Source organism: Meles meles, chromosome 7 (genome assembly GCF_922984935.1).
Source record: "Meles meles chromosome 7, mMelMel3.1 paternal haplotype, whole genome shotgun sequence".
In the NCBI taxonomy this organism is placed as follows: Eukaryota; Metazoa; Chordata; class Mammalia; order Carnivora; family Mustelidae; genus Meles; species Meles meles.
In genome coordinates, this window is record NC_060072.1 from 56,033,510 (window position 1) to 56,057,201 (window position 23,692).

The 23,692-nt window shown below is 38.0% G+C and overlaps 1 protein-coding gene across 1 annotated transcript in view; it reads right to left on the minus strand.

Annotated features, from left to right (window-relative positions):
• The window catches only part of LRP6 (LDL receptor related protein 6), a 175,962-nt gene that overhangs the window by 138,516 nt on the left and 13,754 nt on the right, over window positions 1-23,692 (minus strand). The window contains exon 2 of the mRNA XM_046011596.1: window positions 6,176-6,569. Coding sequence (XP_045867552.1) covers window positions 6,176-6,569 — 394 coding nt within the window. The remainder of the gene's footprint in view (window positions 1-6,175; window positions 6,570-23,692) is intronic.

Here is a 23,692-nt window from a genome sequence, read left to right on the forward strand (position 1 = left end):
AATAAAATCTTTAAAAAAAAAAAAAAAAAGATCCTCAAGATTCCTTATCAGGTCTAGGATTTAATGGGTAGAAAATAGGCTTTCTCAGTTTACCAGGTCTGCCTTAGGCTCAGGTCATGATCCCAGGGTCCTGGGATGGAGCCCCTGCGCTGGGCTCCCTGCTCAAGGGGAGTCTGCTTCTCCCTCTGCCTCTCCCCCTGGCTGTATGTGTGTACTGGAGCTTGCTCTCTATCGTGTGCGTGCATTTTAATAAATATTTTTTTTAAAAAGACATTTTATTCCTATTTCACAAATTAGCTATCTGGCAAACTCCTCCTTCTAAAATCTTAAAGGCTCAATGGCACAAATACTTGGTGCCAGTCAAAACTAATTTACTACATTTCTAAAGAGCCAGTCACAGTGGAATAGAGAAAGGTACAGAACACCACCAAAATACAGAAAGCCAAAACTCAGTTAAAGGTATCCTATTCTTGAATCTCACAAAATTTCATTCTTCTTTCTGCTAAGGCTGAATTAAAAGATCAGTGTTAGGGGCACCTGGGTGGCTCAGTGCATTAAGCCTCTGCCTTCAGCTCAGGTCATGATCTTAGGGTCTCGGGATCTCCTCAGCAGGGAGCCTGCTTCTCCCTCTTTCTGCCTACTTGTGATCTCTCTGCCAAATAAATAAATAAAATCTTAAAAAAAAAAAAGAAAGAAAGAAAAAGGAAAAGGTCAGTGCTACAAGCAAGGAAAGCTCTTCTTTAAAAAGCAAAGCTATTAAGAGACAGGGCTAGGTAAAGTCATTTAGTTATACTACAAATATTCCCTTTCAATGTTTCTTCAATAAAAGATACGGGACATAAAAAAATTTGACTACATAATTACAACTCAGTCTAAGAGAAGGTAATGGATATCACTAGATATAAAGAACTAAAAATTGGATAAGGGTTGTTTTTTTTTAAGTAAAGGGAAAAACCCTACACTAACATTTGAGAATACACACATATACACATACTTATTTATTCTTAAAAAGTTGTTTGTGTGTTTTTCCATTGTCAAGGGCTTTGAATCATATCCCAGAGGCTGGTCAAGCCAAGCCAATACTCCATATTTCCTGGATTAGTGGCTGTTCTAACACATTTCTCTTAAATTTGGGGCAATCTCAAAAACCCCACCACCAAACTATACTGAATCTATGTAATCTGCCTGAAAGTAACTGGCTACACTTTCATTCTTCAAACAAAAAGAATCTTTTGAAATTTTAAAGTATTTTCTAATTTACATCCAGTGGAATCAGCAAACTGGTGTTAGGGTCAAACAGCCATAAAAAAGGAGGTTGGGTATGATGACTTATACAATAAGGACAACAGAAACAAAATTTCAAGACTCTCTTCCATACAGCACCCAGCTGACTCAGTCGGTTAAGCGGCTGCCTTTGGCTCAGATGGGAGTCCCACACCGGGCTCCCTGCGCAGTGGGGAGAAGCTTCTCCCTCTGCCTCTGCTCCTCCCTGCTTGTGTGCACTCAATCTCTCAGACAAATAAATAATAAAATAAAATAAAATAAAACTTAAAAAAAAATCTGTTCTGTAGAAACACATTCTAAGTGTAGCATACCTAAATAATGGACTTGTATAATGTCCATAATCGTAAAATAAAAATTTTAAAATAGATACAGAGTACTTATTTAAATATATCACTTTTCAAACTTAATGTTTTGGACTAAAGTCCAAAAGAATAAAGTGACTTGCTGGTAAATAAGAGATCTAGATGTGACATGAAACAAGCTCTATTGTCTTGATAACTTGAAACAACTAAAAATCTTAAATATGCTTTAAATAAACAATTAAATTCAAAACCATACTGGGGTAACAAAAAACATGGAGGACATGGGGAGATGGAGAGGAGAAGGGAGTTGAGAGAAATTGGAAGGGGAGATGAACCATGAGAGACTATGGACTCTGAAAAACAACCTGAGGGTTTTGAAGGGGCGGGAGGTGGGAGGTTGGGGAAGCAGGTGGTGGCTAATAGAAAGGGCACCTATTGCATGGAGCACTGGGTGTGGTGCAAAAACAATGAATACTGTTACACTGAAAATAAACAAATAAAAAAAAAACATAATGGGGTAGAATTCATGAAACGATGCTAAAATTTATACTTGCTTAGGAAATACTTTCTCCTCTAACAACGAAAACTAACAGGATTGTGAAAGGAAGTATAAGGTCCAGTTGCTCAAAAATACTTATTGAACACTGTTATGTGGTAGGAATGACTTTAGTCAGCTGGAACACACCAGTGTAGAAAATACTTCTAAACATACTCAAGATATGACAATTATATGTGTGTGTGTGTGCATACATACATACGTATATACATACACACTTGTTAGGGAAATGATACATTATTTTTTCCATTGTGTTAGTTCTGCAAGCATTTTTTTTTTATTTTTTTTTTAAAGATTTTATTTATTTGACAGACTGAGATCACAAGTAGGCAGAGATGCAGGCAGAGAAAGAGAGAGGGGGAAGCAGGCTCCCTGCTGAGCAGAGAGCCCGATGCGGGGCTTGACCCAAGGACCCTGGAATCATGACCCGAGCTGAAGTCAGAGGCTTTAACCCACTGAGCCACCCAGGCGCCCCTCTGCAAGCATTTTTAAAGCGGAATTTAGTGTTATAAATATTCCTGATGATAAAAATATATTTTTAAATTTAAAAAATTTAAAATTTTAAAATATATTTTAAAATTTATATATATTTTTTTCCATTTTATTTATTTTTTCAGCGTAACAGTATTCATTCTTTTTGCACAACACCCAGTGCTCCATGCAAAACGTGCCCTCCCCATTACCCACCACCTGTTCCCCCAACCTCCCACCCTTGACCCTTCAAAACCCTCAGGTTGCCCCAACCTTCCACCCCTGACCCTTCAAAACCCTCAGGTTGTTTTTCAGAGTCCATAGTCTCTTATGGTTCGCCTCCCCTCCCCAAATCTCTCAAAGCTGTTCAGTATGAATTAACTTCAGACTGAATCACTAAAGTTTAACTTTTTAAAAAATATTCAGAAGAATCTGGAATATGTACAGATATTCTTAACAACAAAAAACCCTTAAAACTACTTTATTTGTACCTGAAACAGCTAGCCCTCAACATCACTACGATTAGTTCAGTCATTGTGGAACAGACTAAGAAACTCCACAAGTAGAGCAGTCAAATAGTCAGGAATTACCTCACTAAAAGTTTAGGTACTGCTCTAAGTATGTTTGTTCATCCCTACAACAATTTCTATACACAAGTTTTCCTGTTTCTTATTCTGAATTCTACACTGCCATCACTCAAAAGGAAAAAAAAAAAAAATCTCAGACTAACAGAGGCCAAATTTCAGGAGGGAAATAAAAATCTTCCTTCAGTCTAGGCTAAGTGGACTGATTACACAAAGAACTCCATACATCCGAAAGCACACAGATGTCTGCACTAGTTCCCAGGGCTCAAACAATACCAGTCATTCAATAGCTTTCCTTTTACATAAGCTGATGTGAGAGAGTTCAGTCAGTCTTCTGGACATTATAACCCAGGATACTGGAACTCTGATAAAGCCTACACGTTTCTTCAGCACTGTTTTCATGTACTTTCTCTGGAAAGTAAACTTCTTTTCTCTCCCCAAAAATAAATCTAGAAATCATTTCTTCTGTTTGATAAGTGATGTACTCAATCTAAAATTACTTTTCCAGTAAAATCACAATCCTTAACATAAATCTAAGATCAACACTGAAGACTGATAGAATGTGTTTTTAAATGCATGAGTTTAAAATATAATTTTACACTCCATCATGCTAATTACCAAATGTATACCATTTGGATGCATTCTATTAATCTTCAGTTGTGTAATTTTAAAAATAGCCACAGGACACATAACTTTCCAAACATTATAAAAGATTTTAAGAATGGGGGGGGTAAATTTTCACACATTCATACACATAGGCAACAGTAACCACAACCATCAAAAAATAATGAAAAAAATATTTCACTGAGTATTTGACCAAAATTTAAGGCCTCAAGAAAAAGTGTTCACTGATTATCCCTTAGAAGCTTAAATAACACTACTTTCTACCTTCAATGCACACTTTTACTGATTCTTTCAATAATATTCTTGATCAGCTAAGTCACTGGCGGTTTCTCACCTTCAACGCTGGTAAGTATCATGGGTAAACTAAAGCCACAGAAACTCTAATGTATTTTTTAATAGTATGATAAACTTACTCCCTAAGACACTTATCAGACCTGACACCAAGAAGTAAAGCTCATTAGTTTAGGATACAAAATGAAAATGATTCGTTTAATCATTAGATGATTAGATCCTGAGTAGTCAAGAGTTCCCTATAAATTCGGCTCCCTTGAATATGTACTATTGTAAAATAATTATTCCTTGTAGAAATGATCTAAATGCTGCTATGGAATTGTGGTAACCAAGCTATATATTATCCACCCCTTCTCCATAAGAGCTCCTGTGGCCCTTCCAATTCCCTTTAACACTCTTCCTCTCTCCACATACATACTGTATAATGCAAATAAACATGCTTTTGAAGAAGGAAAAGTTCTCTTGTCCAAGTTTTCTGTCCTTAAATAAATTGTAAATCCTTAAAGATATTCCCTCCTCCCTCCCCAACAATAGTACAAAAAAAGCAGAGCTCTAAACATACTATTTAGAAGATACTTGGCTAAATTGCCATCACTGCCCTAATAGTTATAAGATTAAATTTGTCAAAAACAATTTTTTTCAAAAACAATTTTTTAAAGAAATATTTCTCTTTTCACCAAAGTACTATTCCCTAATGACCACTGAGAGCACCAAAACCCTGTGTATTCTATAAAGCAGTAACCTCACAAACATTTCAACACTCTCTGCGACTCACAAACTGCTGGCAAAACAAAGATTCCATTTCTCAAAAGTATCTTGCAAGTTCTCAACAACCAAATTTTTCATCAGTACAGTTTACTGCATATCCAACATCTCTGACCTCCTCCTTGGGACAGCCAACCCTTTTTCCTACCACGAGAGCCACAATACTTTCTGATGCTTTATTAAGAGACCATCTGACTTTAACAGATACCTCTTAATGTCCCTCTAAAAAATATATTTTTTATATATTATACAAATTACATATATGTATTCCAGAACTTCTCTCCCTAAAGTTTCACTACAGTATTACCCACATTATCTTTCAGGGACAGACAAATCTTTTCATTTTCCTACAACACGGCATCTTCTTTAAACTTTGTCACCAAGTAAAGCCTGATACCAAGACAAAGGAGCACACATAAAACTTTCTTTCATTTTCCCCCCACATTCTGTTACATAATATTAATCCACTCCCTTCTATAAATGTGTTTTTAAGCATTCCAACATACTTGAAAGTCAAAGAAAACAGAGTGTTAAGATGGTTATTTGCAAGTTACTTATCTTTACATTTTAAACAATTACAAGTAACTCATTTCAGGTTAATGTTTAGTAATCTACCATGACAGACTCTGGCATAACAACATATTCAATAAACAAGTATCAAGGAATGGTATATGACAGAAGTGAAGCATAGTAACAGAAGCATGTGATGACAGTTGACATTTTCTAATGAGATTTACCCATAGCTTGAAGTTTCCCTTCTCTTTAGAAAATAAACCTTTAAACCTTTACAGCACATATATGTTTAACTACATAGAAATGAGTTAACAACTTAATTTTTGTTTTTCATTCAATACTGACATATTAAATAATACTTTAAAGTTTAATAAAAAGATACCAGTATAACAAAATGACTGCATTTACACTAAAAGTTGTACGATCCATAAGACTGTTTTACATTGTCTTGAGCTATCAAATGCTACTCTTGTTAGGGCTTCATCCCTTCTTCTCTGCCTTCTAATTATCCTCTCGTAATTATTAAATGCAAAAACTCTATCTATGGCTATCCCATAAGTAATGTCAGAAACACAATTATCACAAAATTTACAGAAACATCTTACTTGAAGAACACAACATAATTTCCCACATTCAAGTCTGCTTCACAGAGAAACTCAAAGAATCTGAAATTCAGTTTTTGATCTTTCTTTTCTCTTGGGGATGGGGGTGGGGGTTGTCTATGCTAGCAAACGGAAGCCAGGAAACAGAGATGCAAAATGGTCTGTACATTGCACAAAACTTACCCACTTGAAGGATCTAAGGCAATAGCTCTGGGTTGATCCAACTCTTGCCAAAATAACACTTTTCGTAAAGATCCATCTAAATTAGAAACTTCAATCCGATTTGTTTCAGAATCTGTCCAGTATAATTTTTCTCCAAGCCAATCACATGCCAGTCCATCAGGGGACAATAATCCAGAGACAACAACATTCTGTACACTCTCAGTTTTGTTAAACTCTGTTCGTTTAATGGCTTCTTCGCTGACATCACTCCAGTATATCAAGCCATGACCAAACACAAAGTCCACCGCAGCTGCATCCTCCAAACCTCCAACAACAATTGTAGCATTCTCTTTGCCATTTGTAGCATCAACCAATCGCAAGTCCCGTCTGTTTGCATAAAGCAACAAAGGGGCCGCTAAAACAAAAAAAGAAAAATATGTAAGTAAAAAGAAAGGAAAGGAATGGTTCCTATAAATTGAGTTTCAAATCAACATTAGTGAACAAATATTATCAAAAATAAGAGTAAATAAATCTATAGAAGACTGTCTTAAAGTCTCTTCACAAACAAAATACTATTTTTGCAGCATTTAAATACAAAAAGTTGCAAGAGCAAGGAAATAATTCTACTAGGACAGTCTTTTCTTATTACAACAGTCTGTCACATAAAATTAAAAAGTTTGGCCATACCAAGAATTCAAAAGGATATGGAGCCAGTGGAACACTCACACTCTCCTGGGGGGAATGTATATGGTGCAGCCACTTTGGATAACAGTTTGACAGTTTCTTAAAAGGTTAAACATACATCCTACCATATGATCCAGCCATTCCATGCCAAGGTATTTACTCAAGAGAAATAAAAACATATGTCAATATAAAGACCTGTACATAAAAGTTCATAGCAGCTTATATGAAATAAGGCCAAACTGGGATCAACACAAATGTCATCAATAAATTAATGGATGAACAAACCGTGATATATTCGTAAATACAAAGTAATGAACTATTTGTACACATAACATGGGATCTCATATAACATGTGAATCTCAAAATAATCATATACAGTGAAAGAAGTCAGACCCCCCCTAAAAAAAGTATAAACTGCATGACTCCATTTATATAACATTTTAGAAAGTTAAATTACTCTATTGTGAAAGAAAGCAGATCAGTGGTTGTCTGGAGGTAGACAAAAAGGGTAAAAAAGAAAGGGATTATACAGGGAGAGATTATAAACAGGCACGAGGAAACCTGCGGGTAATAGGTGTATTATGTCTATGAGGACAGTTCGAGAGAGGTATATTTATCAAAACTTATTAAATACAATTTCCATATGCACAATTTATTGTATTATCAATTATATCTTAATAAACCTGTTAAATAAACAGTCTGGCAGAGGCCGTTTTTAACACAACAATTTTATTCTGTTTTCCATTATTATCAGAATGATCTCTGGGGGCACCTGGGTGGCTCGGTCTGTTGAGTGGTTGCCTTCAAGTCAGGTCATGATCCCAGAGTCCTGGGATTAAGCCCCAAATCAGGCTCCCTGCTCGGTGGGGAGCCTGCTTTTCCCTCTCCTTCTGCCTACCACTCTGTTTCCTTGTACTCTCTCTCTCTGTCAAATAAATTTTAAAAATCTTTAAAAAAATAATGATAATGATGATCTCTGAATGAGACCTAATATCAAAACTAAATATAAGGCCTATCCTAAAGAAATAATATTTAACTTTGAAAAGGCTGAAACTGGTAGAATTGTAAGTTGTATAAATTCTATGGTTTGGGGAGTTTTCATGTATCTTTTCCAAGTTCCTGACATATACTTTCCTGGCATCATTAGTAATTAAAGATCATGAGCACAACTATCCCAAAGAACTTTCCCTGATGACAGAAATATACTCTCCACTGGGCAATACAGTATCCACTGGCCACATGCTAGAGAGCACTTAAAAATGTGGCTAGTGTGACTAAGAAATTAAATCTTTATTTAACCTTAATTCATTTAAATTTAAATAGACAAGTGGTTGTATTGGATAGCACAGATCTAAAGGCTGAGATGAAGAATACAAATGAGGGGAGGAAAAATAATAACAGTTATGCAATGATGTACACAATCTTCTCTCACAATTACTTAACTAAAGGTCTAAAGCTGTGTCGTCCAAAGGCAATACCAAGTACCATTTAAAAGTAACCACTACCGGGGCGCCTGGGTGGCTCAGCAGGTTAAAGCCTCTGCCTTCGGCTCAGGTCATGATCCCAGGGTCCTGGGATCGAGCCCCGCATCGGGCTCTCTGCTTGGCTGGGAGCCTGCTTCCTCCTCTCTCTCTCTCTGCCTGCCTTTCTGCCTACTTGCCTACTTGTAATCTCTATCTGTCAAATAAATAAATCTTTAAAAAAAAAAAAAAAAAAGTAACCACTACCTTGTTTAAGAATTTAATTTCAAAAAAATTAAGGTGCTTAAAAAAGTATAAAGAAAAAAGTGATGTTTATCCAGTGTATGAATCTATAATCCAGTTTATGGATTATGGCTGCCAAGTGGAGTTATAAAGTCCACAATTTTCATCTAGAAGTATAACATGAATTTCTCTACTAAGCTTAAATCCATCTGTCTTAATCAAAAACAAACAGGTGGATAGTTTTTTTAAAAAGTGACTAAGAGCCCTGTCTGTTTATTCTGTTTATCTAATACTGCTTTTGGCAAATTAATAAATTTCCCTCACAGAGTCACTTTTAAATAATTTCATGCCTTCATTTGTCACAATGATTTATGAGTACCCAGTGTCTACTGTACTCTCTTATACTGAGCCCTTCATGCTATGAACCAATTACAAAAATCAGGAAAAGGGTCTCCCCGTTAGTTAGGGGCACAATGCTAAGTACACAGGGCTAAGCAGGCTAAACAACTGCCTGAGAGAACTTACAATTTAAAATCCAAAAGTGATAATAATCTAATATTCATTGAGCAACTTTCTTTATGGCGCTATCCTTGAAAACTGTGTACTAAATCTGTACGGGGTATCAGGTATTAGCAAATCTGTTTACGACTTTCAAGTCAAACATTAATATTTCTACTGAATATTTGGTCTACAAAATCCAAAGAAGCTTTCTGATCATTTAAGATCTCAAAAGGCTTCTCCACAAAAGGGGTAAAAAAAAAAGAGGGCTGAGATTGGGGGACGAGTTAACTTCTTTTAACTGAGCAGTACTATTTTAAATTAAGATTTCTAAGGGTCTATTCGTAGGGCCGCCTACCCGCCTCAGTCAGTAGAGCATGTTAACTCTTGATCTTGGTTTTGTGAGTCTGGAGCCCCATGTTGGGTGTGGAGATTACTTTAAAATCTTTTCAAAAAAATAACACCGTGTTTACCTACCAACTATTAAAAGGAAATCCAGGGTTCATCCTGTCTAACCACCCTTCTGATACTTGAATACTTTCTACAATATTACAACCAATATCCATTCAACAATGTATCAAATGAGATATCTGAAAGGTATAATTTGATTGGTAATATTGTTTTAATCTATGAAAGAAATAGGAGACACACACACACACACACACACACACAGTTGTAGCATATATGTCATGCATTCCATTAACTTCCATTCCAAAGAGCTTACCTTCTAACTTCCTAATAGCCAGATAATCCAAATATCTGCCAACATATCCCTTTAGTGGAACCTGCATAGATGCTTAGGAATCCTCATTTTCCTTTATTAACTTCCTACCAAACTTTCTCTAGTAGCCTTTCTAAACCTTTTCTGCTTTCCTAAAGAAAAATTCCATGCCTTGAATCCTTCCATATCAGATCATCTCCTAAAATAATCTCAGTGAGACAGGAAGCAAGGTAAATGTCATATATCCCCAACATCTTAATTTGAACTTCTCAAAAATTTCTATATATCCCACCCATCCTCCTTTATCTTGTCTTCAGTCACAAATGACAAGTTACCTTTTCTTCTTTTTAAGGTTGAAGCAATACTTTTGATTCAGTCTCTCTACGTCCTCTCTGCAACTTTGCTCTATGGATTATTCCCTATTTCTTGTGTCTTCAACGGCTCCTGCCAGATGCCTGCTATCAAAAAACTTTGTTCTAATAACCCTAACCTTGCGACCACCAAGAGAATTATATTTCTCCTAGCCACAAAATCTTACAGTATTAAATACACTTCATACTACCATCTTAGTCTAACTTAAGACTAATTTCCCACCCATCACTCACCTAAAACTGCTCCCGTCAAGTCTCCAGAAGCAATCCAGTGGCCTTTTCTCAGTCCTTATTTTTGACTTCTGTTTAGCAACAATGTTGACCATAACCCTACCTATGTAAAATTCTCCTTGTACTACATTTACTCTTGTTTTTCTGGTCATGCTTCATCTGCTTTTTAGTTTCAAATCTTCCTCCCACTTCTCAAATATGGGTATGCCCAAGATTGTCTCTTGTTCCAGAAATATAAAGAACAGAAGAGAAAATCTGCAAGTTCACCTAGTCAATAAAGCAACTCTCTTCAGATAATTATCAAATCATCATCATTGCCAGCCTAACCTTCAGTACTGCACCTGTAACATCTTGTTGGCCATCTCTTCCATACATTAAATTAAATTCATCACCTTCCCCACAACCTGACAAAAACTAAACACACACACACACACACACACACACGTGTGTGTTTGTATAATACATATGTACATACACATAAATATATATCTTCAAAAGTCAGTGGTACCATTTTACTAATCTTATGGGTACACAGTGGACACCCTCTTTGACACCTCCCTTTTCCCCAGTCTGCCAAATACTGTCCCGCTGACTCTTCTTTAGCATGTCCTTAAATCTGCCTCTTTTCCATTTTCAGAACCACTATCCTACTCTAGACCTTCATGACCTTATGCCTAAACTACCTTAATAGTAAGTGATCTCAACACTCTCCCACCATTTTCCACTTTTAGTACTTCTACTTGATCCAACTCAAAAAGCTTTCTGATTTCCTTTGCCTAAAATAAAAAGTCTCAATACTTCAGGCCACCACCAGGGGACTTCTACCTCAGACTCCTTTTTTACAGCCTCTGCATCATACAAGCTGGTTTGAACAGCTTGACTGTGAGGACATCATACTACATTACTATAGCGTATTCATTTTCCTGCCCACTCCATACCTCCCTTTCATTATCCCAGCAAGAAAGCTCTTCAAGGCCGATTTAAATCTTTCTATTCCATGAATCTTCCCAATTGCTTCAGCTTTCCTTCTTTGAGCTCTTACAGTCTTTCGCACTTTTCTGATATTAGCATTTTCAAAAAGATATTTTCTACTTCAACTAGGATCTCTGCCCTTTGGGAACAGGAGCAATATAACTAAGTTTATCCCCAATACGTAGCAAGAGTTCACTGCCTGACAGTGATACGGTAAAAATATCTACTAATATCCAAAAGGAATTCTGCAGAACCTGATCTAACAATATATTTGTCATAAACCCAAAAGGATTTTACATTAATTCTGGCCAAGTGTTCACAAATACCCATTACTTACCTATTGACTTGTTCAAAGTTTAGTCAAGCTTATCTACTCCCCACAGACCTCTGAACTTTTTAGCTAGCTCTCAGCTTAAGCAAAACACAGAACACCCTCTCTTAAGGACTCATTCTGAGTATAAGGTGACCACAAGAAAAAAACATCTCCTGTTAAACTACCGTGGCCACGTCATCTCCTAACTCCCACCAGCTTATCCCACTCTCCCAAAAAGTTCCTCCTGGCACTATTCACCTCCAGAGAAAAGTCTTTTTGTGCTTGCTCTTGGGACACCTACATATCTTGTGCTCAGAATATTCTACCTATTAAAATAATCTTTTTGAATAATCTCCCTAAGTAGGGATTTATTTTTTATATTGTATGGTGACATGACTTGGATGAGGGCTGGACTTCAACAGTGGACACACACAACCCCCACTTTGACAATGATATTTAAATTCCTTTCTTGTCCAGAGATTCATGTATCTTTCCCTAAGGTCAGCTCTGGAACCAGTGCTCCAGACATCTAGTCTTTTGCAACGTGGTACTTTGATATTTTCTGGTGAAGAAACTTTTTTCTTTGGCTCTTTGAGAATTACACCCTGACTCCTGAGTAGGAATACTCCCAGCTATTGTATTATCCCTTGACTCCTCCAGTGGAGATTACAGTGGGAATTTCCTTGGCTCATCACAAGGGAATATAGGCACACTTCATTCTTTCGCACTTCACTTTACTGCACCTCCCAAATACTGCATTTTTTACAAATTAAAGGTTTGGGGCAACTCTGCATCAAGCAAGTCTATTGGTGCTATTTTTCCAACAGCATTTGCTCACTTCACGTACATATTTCACATTATGGTAATTCTCCCAATATTTCTAACATTTTCATTATCATTTTACTTGTTGTGATAATCTTTGATCAGTGATCTTCAATGCTACTCCTCTATTTTAGGGCACCACGAACTGCAGCCATATAAGACAACAAAATTGTTAAGCGTTTTCTGTGTTCTGAATGCACCACCAACTAGACATTCCCCTCTCTCCCTCTCCTCAGGCCCCTGTATTCCCTGAGACACAGCAATACTGAAATGAGGCCAATGAATAACCCTACAATGGCCCCTAAGTGTCCAAGTGAAAGAGTCACAGATCCCCTCACTTTAAATTAAAAGCCTGAAGTGATTACACTGACTGGAAGGCATATCAAAAGCTGAGAGAGGCTGAAAGCTTGGCCTCTTGCACCAGTTAGCCAAGGAGTGAGTGCAAAGGGAAAGCTCTTGAAGGAAATTAAAAGTGCTACTCCAGTCAAGATAAAAGTGATAAGAAAGCATGACAGCCTTATTGATGATATGGAAAAAGTTTTAGTGGTCTATATAGATCAAACCAGCCACAACATTCCCTTACTCCAAAGCCTAACCCGGAGCAAGGCCCAAATTCACTTCAATTCTATGAAGACTGAGAGAGTCGAGGGAGCTGTAGGAAAGTTTGAAGTTAGCAGAGGTTGGCTCATGAGATTTAAAGAAAGAGTGAGATTTAAAGAAAGAAGCCATCTCTGTAACCAAAAAAGTGTAGAGTAAAGCAGCAAGTACTGATATAGGAACAGAACGAAGTTATGCAAAAAATGTAGCTAAGATAATTAAGGAAGGTGGCTACACCAAACAATACATTTTCAATGAAAACAAAACAACCTTATATTGGGAAAAGATGCCATCTAGAACTTCCACAGCTGGAGAGAAGTCAATTCCTGGCTTCAAATCGTCAAAAGATAAACTGACTCTCTTGTAATGTGACTTTAAGTTGAAGCAATGCTCATTCGCCATTCTGAAAATCCTAGGGTGTTTAAGAATTATACTAGATTGGAAGGGGAGATGAACCATGAGAGACTATGGACTCTGAAAAACAACCTAAGGGTTTTGAAGGGATGGGGGGTGGGAGGCTGTGGGAGCCAGGTGGTGGGTATTATGGAGGGCACGTATTGCATGGAGCATTGGGTATGGTACATAAACAATGAATTCTGTTACGCTGAAAAGAAATTAAAAAAAAAAAAAAAAAAAGAATTATACTAGATTTACTCTGCCTGCTCTGTAAATGGAACACCAAAGCTTGGGTGACAACGTATCTGTTTACAACATGGTTTACTGAATGTTTTAAGCCCACTGTTGAGACCCACTTCTCAGAGAAAAAATGCCTTTCAAAATATTACTGCTTGTTGACAATGCACCTGGTCACCCAAGAGGTCTGATGGAGATGTCCATCAAGATTAATGCTGTTTTCATGCCTGCTAACACAACATCCATTCTGAAGCCCACAGAGCAAGGAGTAGTTTCAACGTTCAAGTCTTATAATTTAAGTAATATATTTTGTAAAGCTATAGCTGTCACAGACAGTGATTCCTCTGATGAATCTGGGCAAAGTAAACTGAAAACCTTCTGGAAAGGATTCACCATTCTAGATGCCATTAAGAATATTCATGAATCATGGAAAGAGATAAAAAACATTAACATTAACAAGAGTTTGGATTCCAACCCTTACAGATGACTTTTAGAGGTTCAAGACCTCAACAGAGAAAGTAACTGCAGATGTGACAGAAATGAAAACGAGAAGTGGAACCTAAAGATGTGACTGAATTGCTGCAATCTCTTTCAATTCAAAAAACCTGAACAGCTGAGTAGTTACTTCTTCTAGATGAGGAAAGAAAGTGGTTTCTTGAGATGGAATCCACTCCTGGTGAAGATGCTGTGAAGACGGCAGAAATGACAACAAAGGATTTAGAATATTACATCAACTTAGCTGATAAAGTAGCATCAGGGTTGAGAAGACTGACTTGAATTTTTTAAGATTTATTTATTTGACAGAGAGAGAAATAGACAGCAAGAGAGTGAACACAAGCAGGAGGAGTGGGAGAGGGAGAAGCAGACTTCCCGCTGAGCAGGAAGCCAGGGCTCCATCCCATCCCAGGACACAGAGATCATGACCTGAGCCAAAGGCAGACGTTTAGCGACTGAGCCACCCAGGCACCCGGACTGACTTCAGTTTTTAAAGAAATTGTACTATAGGTAAAATGCTATCAAAAGGCATCACATGGTACAGAGAAATCGTTCATGAAAGGAAGAGTCAATCAATGCAACAAATGTCAACTGTTTTCTTATTTTAAGAAATTAACACAGCCACCCCAACCTTCAGCAACCACCAACCCGATCAGTCAGCAGCCATCAACATCAGGACCCTCCACGAGCACAAAAGATTACAACTTGATGAAAGCTCAGCATATGATCAGCATTTCTTAGCTATACTTTTAAAATCTAGGCATATTTGTTATTTTTTCAGACATAATGCTAATGCACACTTAAAAGATTATGTAGTACATGTAAACATAACTCTTATATAAAACAGGAAACTACCCTTCCTGATCAAAACTCTTCAAAGTATAGGGATAGAGGGCACATACCTCAATATTATCAAAGCCATCTATGAAAAACCCACCGCAAATATCATTCTCAATGGAGAAAAACTGAAAGCTTTTCCGTTAAGGTCAGGAACACGGCAGGGATGTCCATTATCACCACTGCTATTCAACACAGTACTAGAAGTCCTAGCCTCAGCAATCAGAAAACAAAAAGAAATTAAAGGCATCCAAATTGGCAAAGAAGAAGTCAAACTATCACTCTTCGCAGATGATATGATACTATATGTGGAAAACCCAAAAGACTCCACTCCAAAACTGCTAGAACTTGTACAGGAATTCAGTAAAGTGTCAGGATATAAAATCAATGCACAGAAATCAGTTGCATTTCTCTACACCAAAAACAAGACAGAAGAAGGAGAAATTAAGGAGTCAATCCCATTTACAATTGCACCCAAAACTGTAAGATACCTAGGAATAAACCTAACCAAAGAGGCTAAGAATCTATATGCAGAAAACTATAAAGTACTCATGAAAGAAATTGAGGAAGACACAAAGAAATGGAAAAATGTTCCATGCTCCTGGATTGGAAGAATAAATATTGTGAAAATGTCTATGCTACCTAAAGCAATCTACACATTCATTGCAACCCCTATCAAAATACCATCCATTTTTTTCAAAGAAATGGAACAAATAATCCTAAAATTTATATGGAACCAGAAAAGACCTTGAATAGCCAAAGGAATATGGAAAAAGAAAGCCAAAATTGGTGGCATCACAATTCCGGACTTCAGGCTCTATTACAAAGCTGTCATCGTCAAGACAGCATGGTACTGGCACAAAAACAGACACATAGATCAACGGAACAGAATAGAGAGCCCAGAAATAGACCCTCAACTCTATGGTCAACTAATCTTTGACAAAGCAGGAAAGAATGCCCAATGGAAAAAAGACCGCCTCTTCAATAAATGGTGCTGGGAAAATTGGACAGCCACATGCAGAAAAATGAAATTGGACCACTTCCTTACACCACACACAAAAATAGACTCAAAATGGATGAAGGACCTCAATGTGAGAAAGGAATCCATCAAAATCCTTGAGGAGAACGCAGGCAGCAACCTCTTTGACCTTAGCCGCAGCAACATCTTCCTAGGAACATCGGCAAAGGCAAGGGAAGCAAGGGCAAAAATGAACTATTGGGATTTCATCAAGATCAAAAGCTTTTGCACAGCAAAGGAAACAGTTAACAAAACCAAAAGACAATTGACAGAATGGGAGAAGATATTTGCAAACGACATATCAGATAAAGGGCTAGTATCCAAAATCTATAAGGAACTTAGCAAACTCAACACCCAAAAAACAAACAATCCAATCAAGAAATGGGCAGAGGACATGAACAGACATTTCTGCAAAGAAGACATCCAGATGGCCAACAGACACATGAAAAAGTGCTCCACGTCACTCGGCATCAGGGAAATACAAATCAAAACCACAATGAGATACCACCTCACACCAGTCAGAATGGCTAAAATTAACAAGTCAGGAAATGACAGATGCTGGTGAGGATGCGGAGAAAGGGGAACCCTCCTACACTGTTGGTGGGAATGCAAGCTGGTGCAACCACTCTGGAAAACAGCATGGAGGTTCCTCAAAATGTTGAAAATAGAACTACCCTACGACCCAGCAATTGCACTATTGGGTATTTACCCTAAGGATACAAACATAGTGATCCAAAGGGCCACGTGTACCCAAATGTTTATAGCAGCAATGTCTACAATAGCCAAACTATGGAAAGAACCTAGATGTCCATCAACAGATGAATGGATAAAGAAGATGTGGTATATATACACAATGAAATACTATGCAGCCATCAAAAGAAATGAAATCTTGCCATTTGCGACGACGTGGATGGAACTAGAGGGTATCATGCTTAGTGAAATAAGTCAATCGGAGAAAGAAAACTATCATATGATCTCCCTGATATGAGGACATGGAGATGCAACATGGGGGTTAGGGGGATAGGAGAAGAATAAATGAAACAAGATGGGATTGGGAGGGAGACAAACCATAAATGACTCTTAATCTCACAAAACAAACTGGGGGTTGCTGGGGGGAGGTGGGGTTGGGAGAGGGGGAGGGGGTTATGGACACTGGGGAGGGTATGTGCTATGGTGAGTGAAGTGTGTAAACCTGGCGATTCACAGATCTGTACCCCTGGGGATAAAAATACATTATATGTTTATTAAAAAAAAAAAAAAAGAAGAAAGGATGAATACCCAACTTTTGTAGCAACATGGACGGGACTGGAAGTGATTATGCTGAGTGAAATAAGTCAAGCAGAGAGAGTCAAGTATCATATAGTTTCACTTATTTGTGGAGCATAACAAATGACATGGAGGACATTGGGAGATGGAGAGGAGAAGGAAGCAGAGGAAAACTGGAAGGGGAGATGAACCATAAGAGAAAAACAACCTGAGGGTTTTGAAGGGGCGGGGGTGGGAGGTTGGGGGAACCAGGTGGTGGGTAATAGGGAGGGCACATATTGCATGGAGAACTGGGTGTTGTGCAAAAACAATGACTACTGTTACGCTGAAAAAAATAAATTAATTAATTAAAAAAAAAAACGGGAAACTAAAAAATACATTTGACTTCCTTTGTCGCAACAGTCACTTAAGTATGGTGGTCTCAAAGCAAACCCACCATATCCGCAATGTACACTTGTACTCTTTCCCAGTTCCTCTGAATTTTTTTTTAAGAGTTTATTTATTTATTTGACAGACAGAAATCACAAGTAGGCAGAGAGGCAGGCAGAGAGAGAGGGGGAAGCAGGCTCCCCAATGAGCAGGGAGCCCGATGCGGGGCTCGATTCCAGGACCCCAAGATCACGACCTGAGCTGAAGGCAGAGGCTTTACCCACTGAGCCACCCAGGCGCCCCCCTCTGAATTCTTATTTATGATTTCATCATTTAATCCCATAAGAAACTCATTCTGTTGAGCACCCTCCCTCCTCTCCCACTGACTGCATGCTTCACCATTATAGCACTAATTCAGCTCAGTGCCTTAAAAAATGGCAAAACTTTACTAGAGACAATTTAGAACTTCAATGTCCTCCTTACGAAACTTGGCAACTCTCCAAACTGGTTCAGCTAAAACCTCTCCTTTCCCATCACCCTGTTCTTCCTTCATCCTTTTTACCACCCTCAACCTTCCTGTCAGTTTCCTTGAATCCTTTATCCATCCTCCTTTAATACCCCAATCTTCTCCAACCCTCTATCTACCCTATCAGACCTTTCCCTTCCTACTCTAACCCCTCAAATCCCTATAGTCACATGAGCATTAAGGCTCCCTTTTCCCTACTAGAAACTCATGAGGGGCTCTCAGGGACCTGAGTTAAAAATATGAATTGGAGGGGCACTTGGGTGGCTCACTCATTTAAGTGTCTTAACTCTTAATTTTAACTCAGGTCATGATTTCACAGTCATTAGACAAAGCCCTGTGGTGGGTTCCACACTAGGCATGAAACTTGCTTAAGATTCTCTCTCCCTTTCCCTCTGCTCCCCACTTGCGTATACACGCTCTCTTGAACTCTAAGAAAGAAAGAAAGACAGAAAAACTTGGAAGCAGACTGGATCTCTTATCCGCTCAGATGAGCTCTGAGCTATCTAGACACCCAGATAGCCCTTGGTCTTGAGTCCTTCGCCCAAAATTTGGTACACAGTCTCCATAAGATTACACATCAAGGCAAAGAAAATCTTAAAAAGATTTCCTCCACAAATACTGGTGGAGACACTTCAGTCCTCATACTGACTGAGCAGGTAACCTCAACTTGCCCCATCTGCCAGAAACACAACCATGGTAAAAATATAAAGGAAGAACAAGAGCTTTTATATAAACTACCAGAGGGATGAAACTTCCAAACTGAAGCTATAGGCTATTTATTTGTGTCTGCTTGTGTGTTTAGATGATAGATAGATAGATAGATAGATAGATAGTTTGCTGCAATTGTTTTTAGCTAAGAGGCAAGCAGGGCAGACCAGGACAGGTCTAGAGGCCTAAGGAAAGGGCATGTCTTTATCTCAAGGGCAACAGAAAAAGGTACTAAAGATGACCACTAGAAAAGATTGGCCAGTCAGGTGAAACAGATGTGGAGGAAGAAGCTGGAGAGGCAGCAAAATTAGACAAATCAATTAGGACTTGCAGCACTCCACGCAAGAGAGTGATCGCTTAAACCAGGGTACACATGGGTGACGGGTGGGGTGGGGGGGTGCTGTCAGTGAATTGCTTAGAGAGAGACTACTCTCAATTCCTTACTGTGGAAATGAGCACAGATGTCTAGAGAGGTCAACTGACCTCTCCAAAGTCCTGTATCTAGACAGGACAGTGCTGGTGCTGAAGCCGTGTTCCCTGACTCCAGTACTAGAGGTATGGAGGGGAAAGTAGGTCACCATGTCTTTCACACAGTACGCTTAAAATAAATGTTCTTAACAATGATATGGTCAAGTTAATAATCGATATTAATCAAAACGTGAGCAATGGCACTCAAGTGGCCTGTTGACAGGGCCCCATTTGTGAGACACACTCACCAAAACTTCCCTAACGTTTAATCTTTGTAACATTTACATATAGTATTTCTATATTTTTAAGAACAGTTTAACATGTATGATTCCATTTGGTTTCATGACTTCCCTGTGAGGGTTCTGGGTCAGGTGTCCCTTCTTTGCTGGTAATTAAGAAAACAAAGACGCAAAGAAATGACCTATCCATGGTCACAGAGCCAGTAAGTGAGGAACCTAGACTTCTTCTGGGTTCCATATTTTCGTAAAAGAACTGCTCATTCTGACATTTACCCACAGCGCCTTGGGCACCTGGGTGGCTCAGTGGGTTAAGCCGCTGCCTTCAGCTCAGGTCATGATCCTGGGATCAAGTCCCACATCGGGCTCTCTGCTCAGTGGAGAGCCTGCTTCCCTTCCTCTCTCTCTGCCTGCCTCTCTTGTGATTTCTCTCTGTCAAAGAAATAAATAAAATCTTTAAAAAAAAACATCATGGCAATTACCCACAGCGCCTTACCATAACCACAATTCTACTCTTCCAGAATGATGCCAAAAATGCCAACAGAATACAAAACAGTTATGCAAATAATGACAATGATAGCAGCATCCTTAGTGCTTTATATATAGTGTCTCATTTAATTTTTACAACAACCCTGTAAGGAAGGTTGTATTATTATGCCAATTTTACAGATGAAGAATCAAGACTCAGAGATATTAACTACCGACTCAAGACCACCGAGTTATTAAGTTTATGATGCAGAGAAAAATATTCAATCCCAGGTCTGAGTCAAAAGCCGGACTCAAACCACCAACATCTAATTCCCCATGTCTGGGTGCCTAAAACTTTCAGTCACCTTTCATGTAGTCTATATCATGTCAAAACTGAAATAAGCTTAGTGTGCAATAGTAGTTTTCAATGAATCCTTTGCAGTTTTTTTTTAATTTATTTACGTAGAGTAAGTAAATTAAAGTACAGCTGACACACAATGTTACATTAGTTTCAGGTGTACAACATAATTACAAAAATCTATTCATTATGCTATGCTCACCACAAGTGTAGTTATATCTGTCAGTACAGAATGCTATTACAATACTGTATGTTTTTGATGTAACATGTGTTACAGGTATATAAAATATTTTTCTACCTCCAGATAGTATTACCAATTATAACTTTAGATTATAAAATCCCTTAAAGGAGTTCTATTCTAATTAGCTTGAAAGTAAATAATTATTCATATAAATTAAATATTCCTAAGATTTCCAGAAATTAAGGAAATTAAACTTCCACTTTCAAAAGTTTTTTGTTGGTTTTTTTTGGGTTGGTTTTTTTTTTTTTGGTTTTTTTAATAGAAACTAAACCAAGTACCTTAAGACTGCAAGGTAACAAACATTTAAGTAAACCTTTGGCAAATGAGAATAGTTCAATATTGTTGGTTCAATAAAAATAGCTATGTCTTCTGAGTTATCGACATGAAATTAAGATAAACATACATTTTTATTCAACCTGGCTATGTTCTTCCTAAACTTTTATAGGTTTACTGACAGAATAAACTAGAATTACATCTACATTTGTATTTAGCCAAGTTGAATCTCTATTCTGATAAACATTTCAGCACTAGCCATGTTTTGCATTAAGCCAACTTGAAAATAGTTTCCAAAATCCTTCAGTTACTTAAAACCTAAGAGCTGGGTGCCTACGTGGCTCAGTCAGTTAAGTGTCTGCCTTTAGCTCAGGTCATGATCCCAGGACCCTGGGACTGAACCCCACATCAGGTTCCTACTCAGTGGGAACCCTGTTTCTCCCTCTTCCTTTCCCACTGCCTCTCCTCTCCACCTGTGCATGCTCTCTCAAATAAATAAAATCTAAAAAAAAAAAAAACAACTACGGTAAATTAATTCATGGATGTTTATTAAATACCAAAGTCCTTTCTAATTAAAACAAAACAGGGGGCCTAGGTGGCTCAGTTGGTTAAGCAACTGCCTTCGACACAGGTCATGATCCTGGAGTCCCGGAATCGAGTCCTACATCTGGCTCCTTGCTCAGTGGAAGTCTGCTTCTCCCTCTGACCCTCTCCCCTCTCATGTTCTTTCTCTCTCATTCTCTCTCTCTCAAAAAAATAAAATCTTTAAAAGAATTATTTAAGGGGCGCCTGGGTGGCTCAGTGGGTTAAGGCCTCTGCCTTTGGCTCAGGTCATGATCCCAGCGTCCTGGGATCAAGCCCCGCATCCGGCTCTCTGTTCAGTGGGGAGCCTGCTTCCCCCACCCCCACTTCTCTCTGCCTGCCTCTCTGCCTACTTGTGATTCCTATCTGTCAAATAAATAAATAAAATATAAAAAAAAAGAATTATTTAAAAAAAATTTTTTTTAAATAATGATAAACCACAAGCATTTCAGGTTTATAAGAGTTTTTTTTCCCTCTTACTTTTATGGTACCAAGCAGCTATATACATATTTGAGTTTATTTAAAGGCATATTCATTTTTGCCATATTGAGAAGTATATGGTTATAAAAAGTTGTTAAGATGTATATTCATAAGCTCTGCCAGTCTACTGCAAAATGATGGTTCATGAGAGTTCAGTTATGCAACTCCCATCTTCTCTGTAAAAGAGCAGTGCTTTTTTTTTGCTTTTTTTTTTTTAACTTGACAGACAGAGATCACAAGCAGGCAGAGAGGCAGGCAGAGAGAGCGGGAAGAGCAGGCTCCCCGCTGAGCAGAGAGCCCGACATGGGGCTCGATCCTAGGACCTTGGGATCACGACCAGAGCCGAAGGCAGAGGCTTTAACCTACTGAGCCACCCAGGCACCCCTAAAAGAGCAGTACTTTTAAGTCATAATCTAATATTTAAATGAGACTCTAGCAGGAGAAATAGTGAAAGAAAAGAACAACTTTGTATAGAGTTATGCAGAATGTGTTTTTATTAAGGGGAAAAAAAAAACAGTCCCAAAGTAAAATGACTAACTGTTCCAGAATAGAAAGAGCAAAATGCAGGATAAAACATGAATGTATATAACACATTATAAAAAGTTTATGAAAAAGAAATTTTTGTTGTGGTCAAAGCTGGCTAAGATCTGATATATTTATTTTGTACGAGTTTTGAAAAGTGCTTTAGTATCAAATACAGCTACTTGCACAAAATGAAAATTTGATTTTCTATTAAAATGACAAAATTTTCTTGAGTCACTGGTCTACTCTTGATAGAGATGTTTATAAGGGGCATCTGAGTGGTGCAGTCAGTTACGTGTCTGCTCCTGGTTTGGCTCAGGTCATGATGTTAGGGTTTTGAGATGGAGCCCCACACTAGGCTCCATGTGGAGTCTGCTTGAGATTCTCTCTCCCTCTCCCATTTGTACTCTAAAATAAATAAATGAATTTTAAATGAATAAAGGTTATAAAAGATTTTTCTTTACCTTCTGAGTAGTCTCCCTAGAAGGCAAAAACACTGTGTCTTATCAGAATTTCCTGTGCTTGAAATTGACTTTATCATATCTTGACTATTTAAAAAAAGACAAAGTCTTCTCACTTTTGAAAGAGCTATGGTTCATCATGTTCCTTCCTATGTTTACTTTAAATAAAATTTTTTTGACACTTTGGTAAAATAGGTAGCCAAGTATTTCTTCTCCCTGACCCATGATCCTATTTAACCAAGTGTTCAAACCTCTAACTCTCCTGACAACTTCTGACATTCCACCTTTTCAAAATCAAATCCTAAATGATGTATTTTGCCCCTATGAATATCTTTGAAATTTCCCAAAGGTTTCCTGGGAATTCACAACAAATTTCTTCTTTCACCTTGTAAAGAGAGGTATTAAAAATAATTAGATTGTGGTGCCTGGGTGGCTCAGTTGGTTAAACATCTGCTTTCAGCTCAGGTCATGATCCCTGGGCCCTGGGATCGAGCCATGCACTGGGCTCCCTGTTCAGTGGGAAGTCCACTTCTCCCTCCTCCCCCCACTCATACTCTCTCAAATCAATAAATAAAATCTTCTAAAAAAAAATAACAATAATTAGGTTTACTTGGTCAAATGTTATGATTTGCATGGGAAGCACGGTCAAAATCAGAAGTGATGCTTACCTCACTAGGTTAAATCT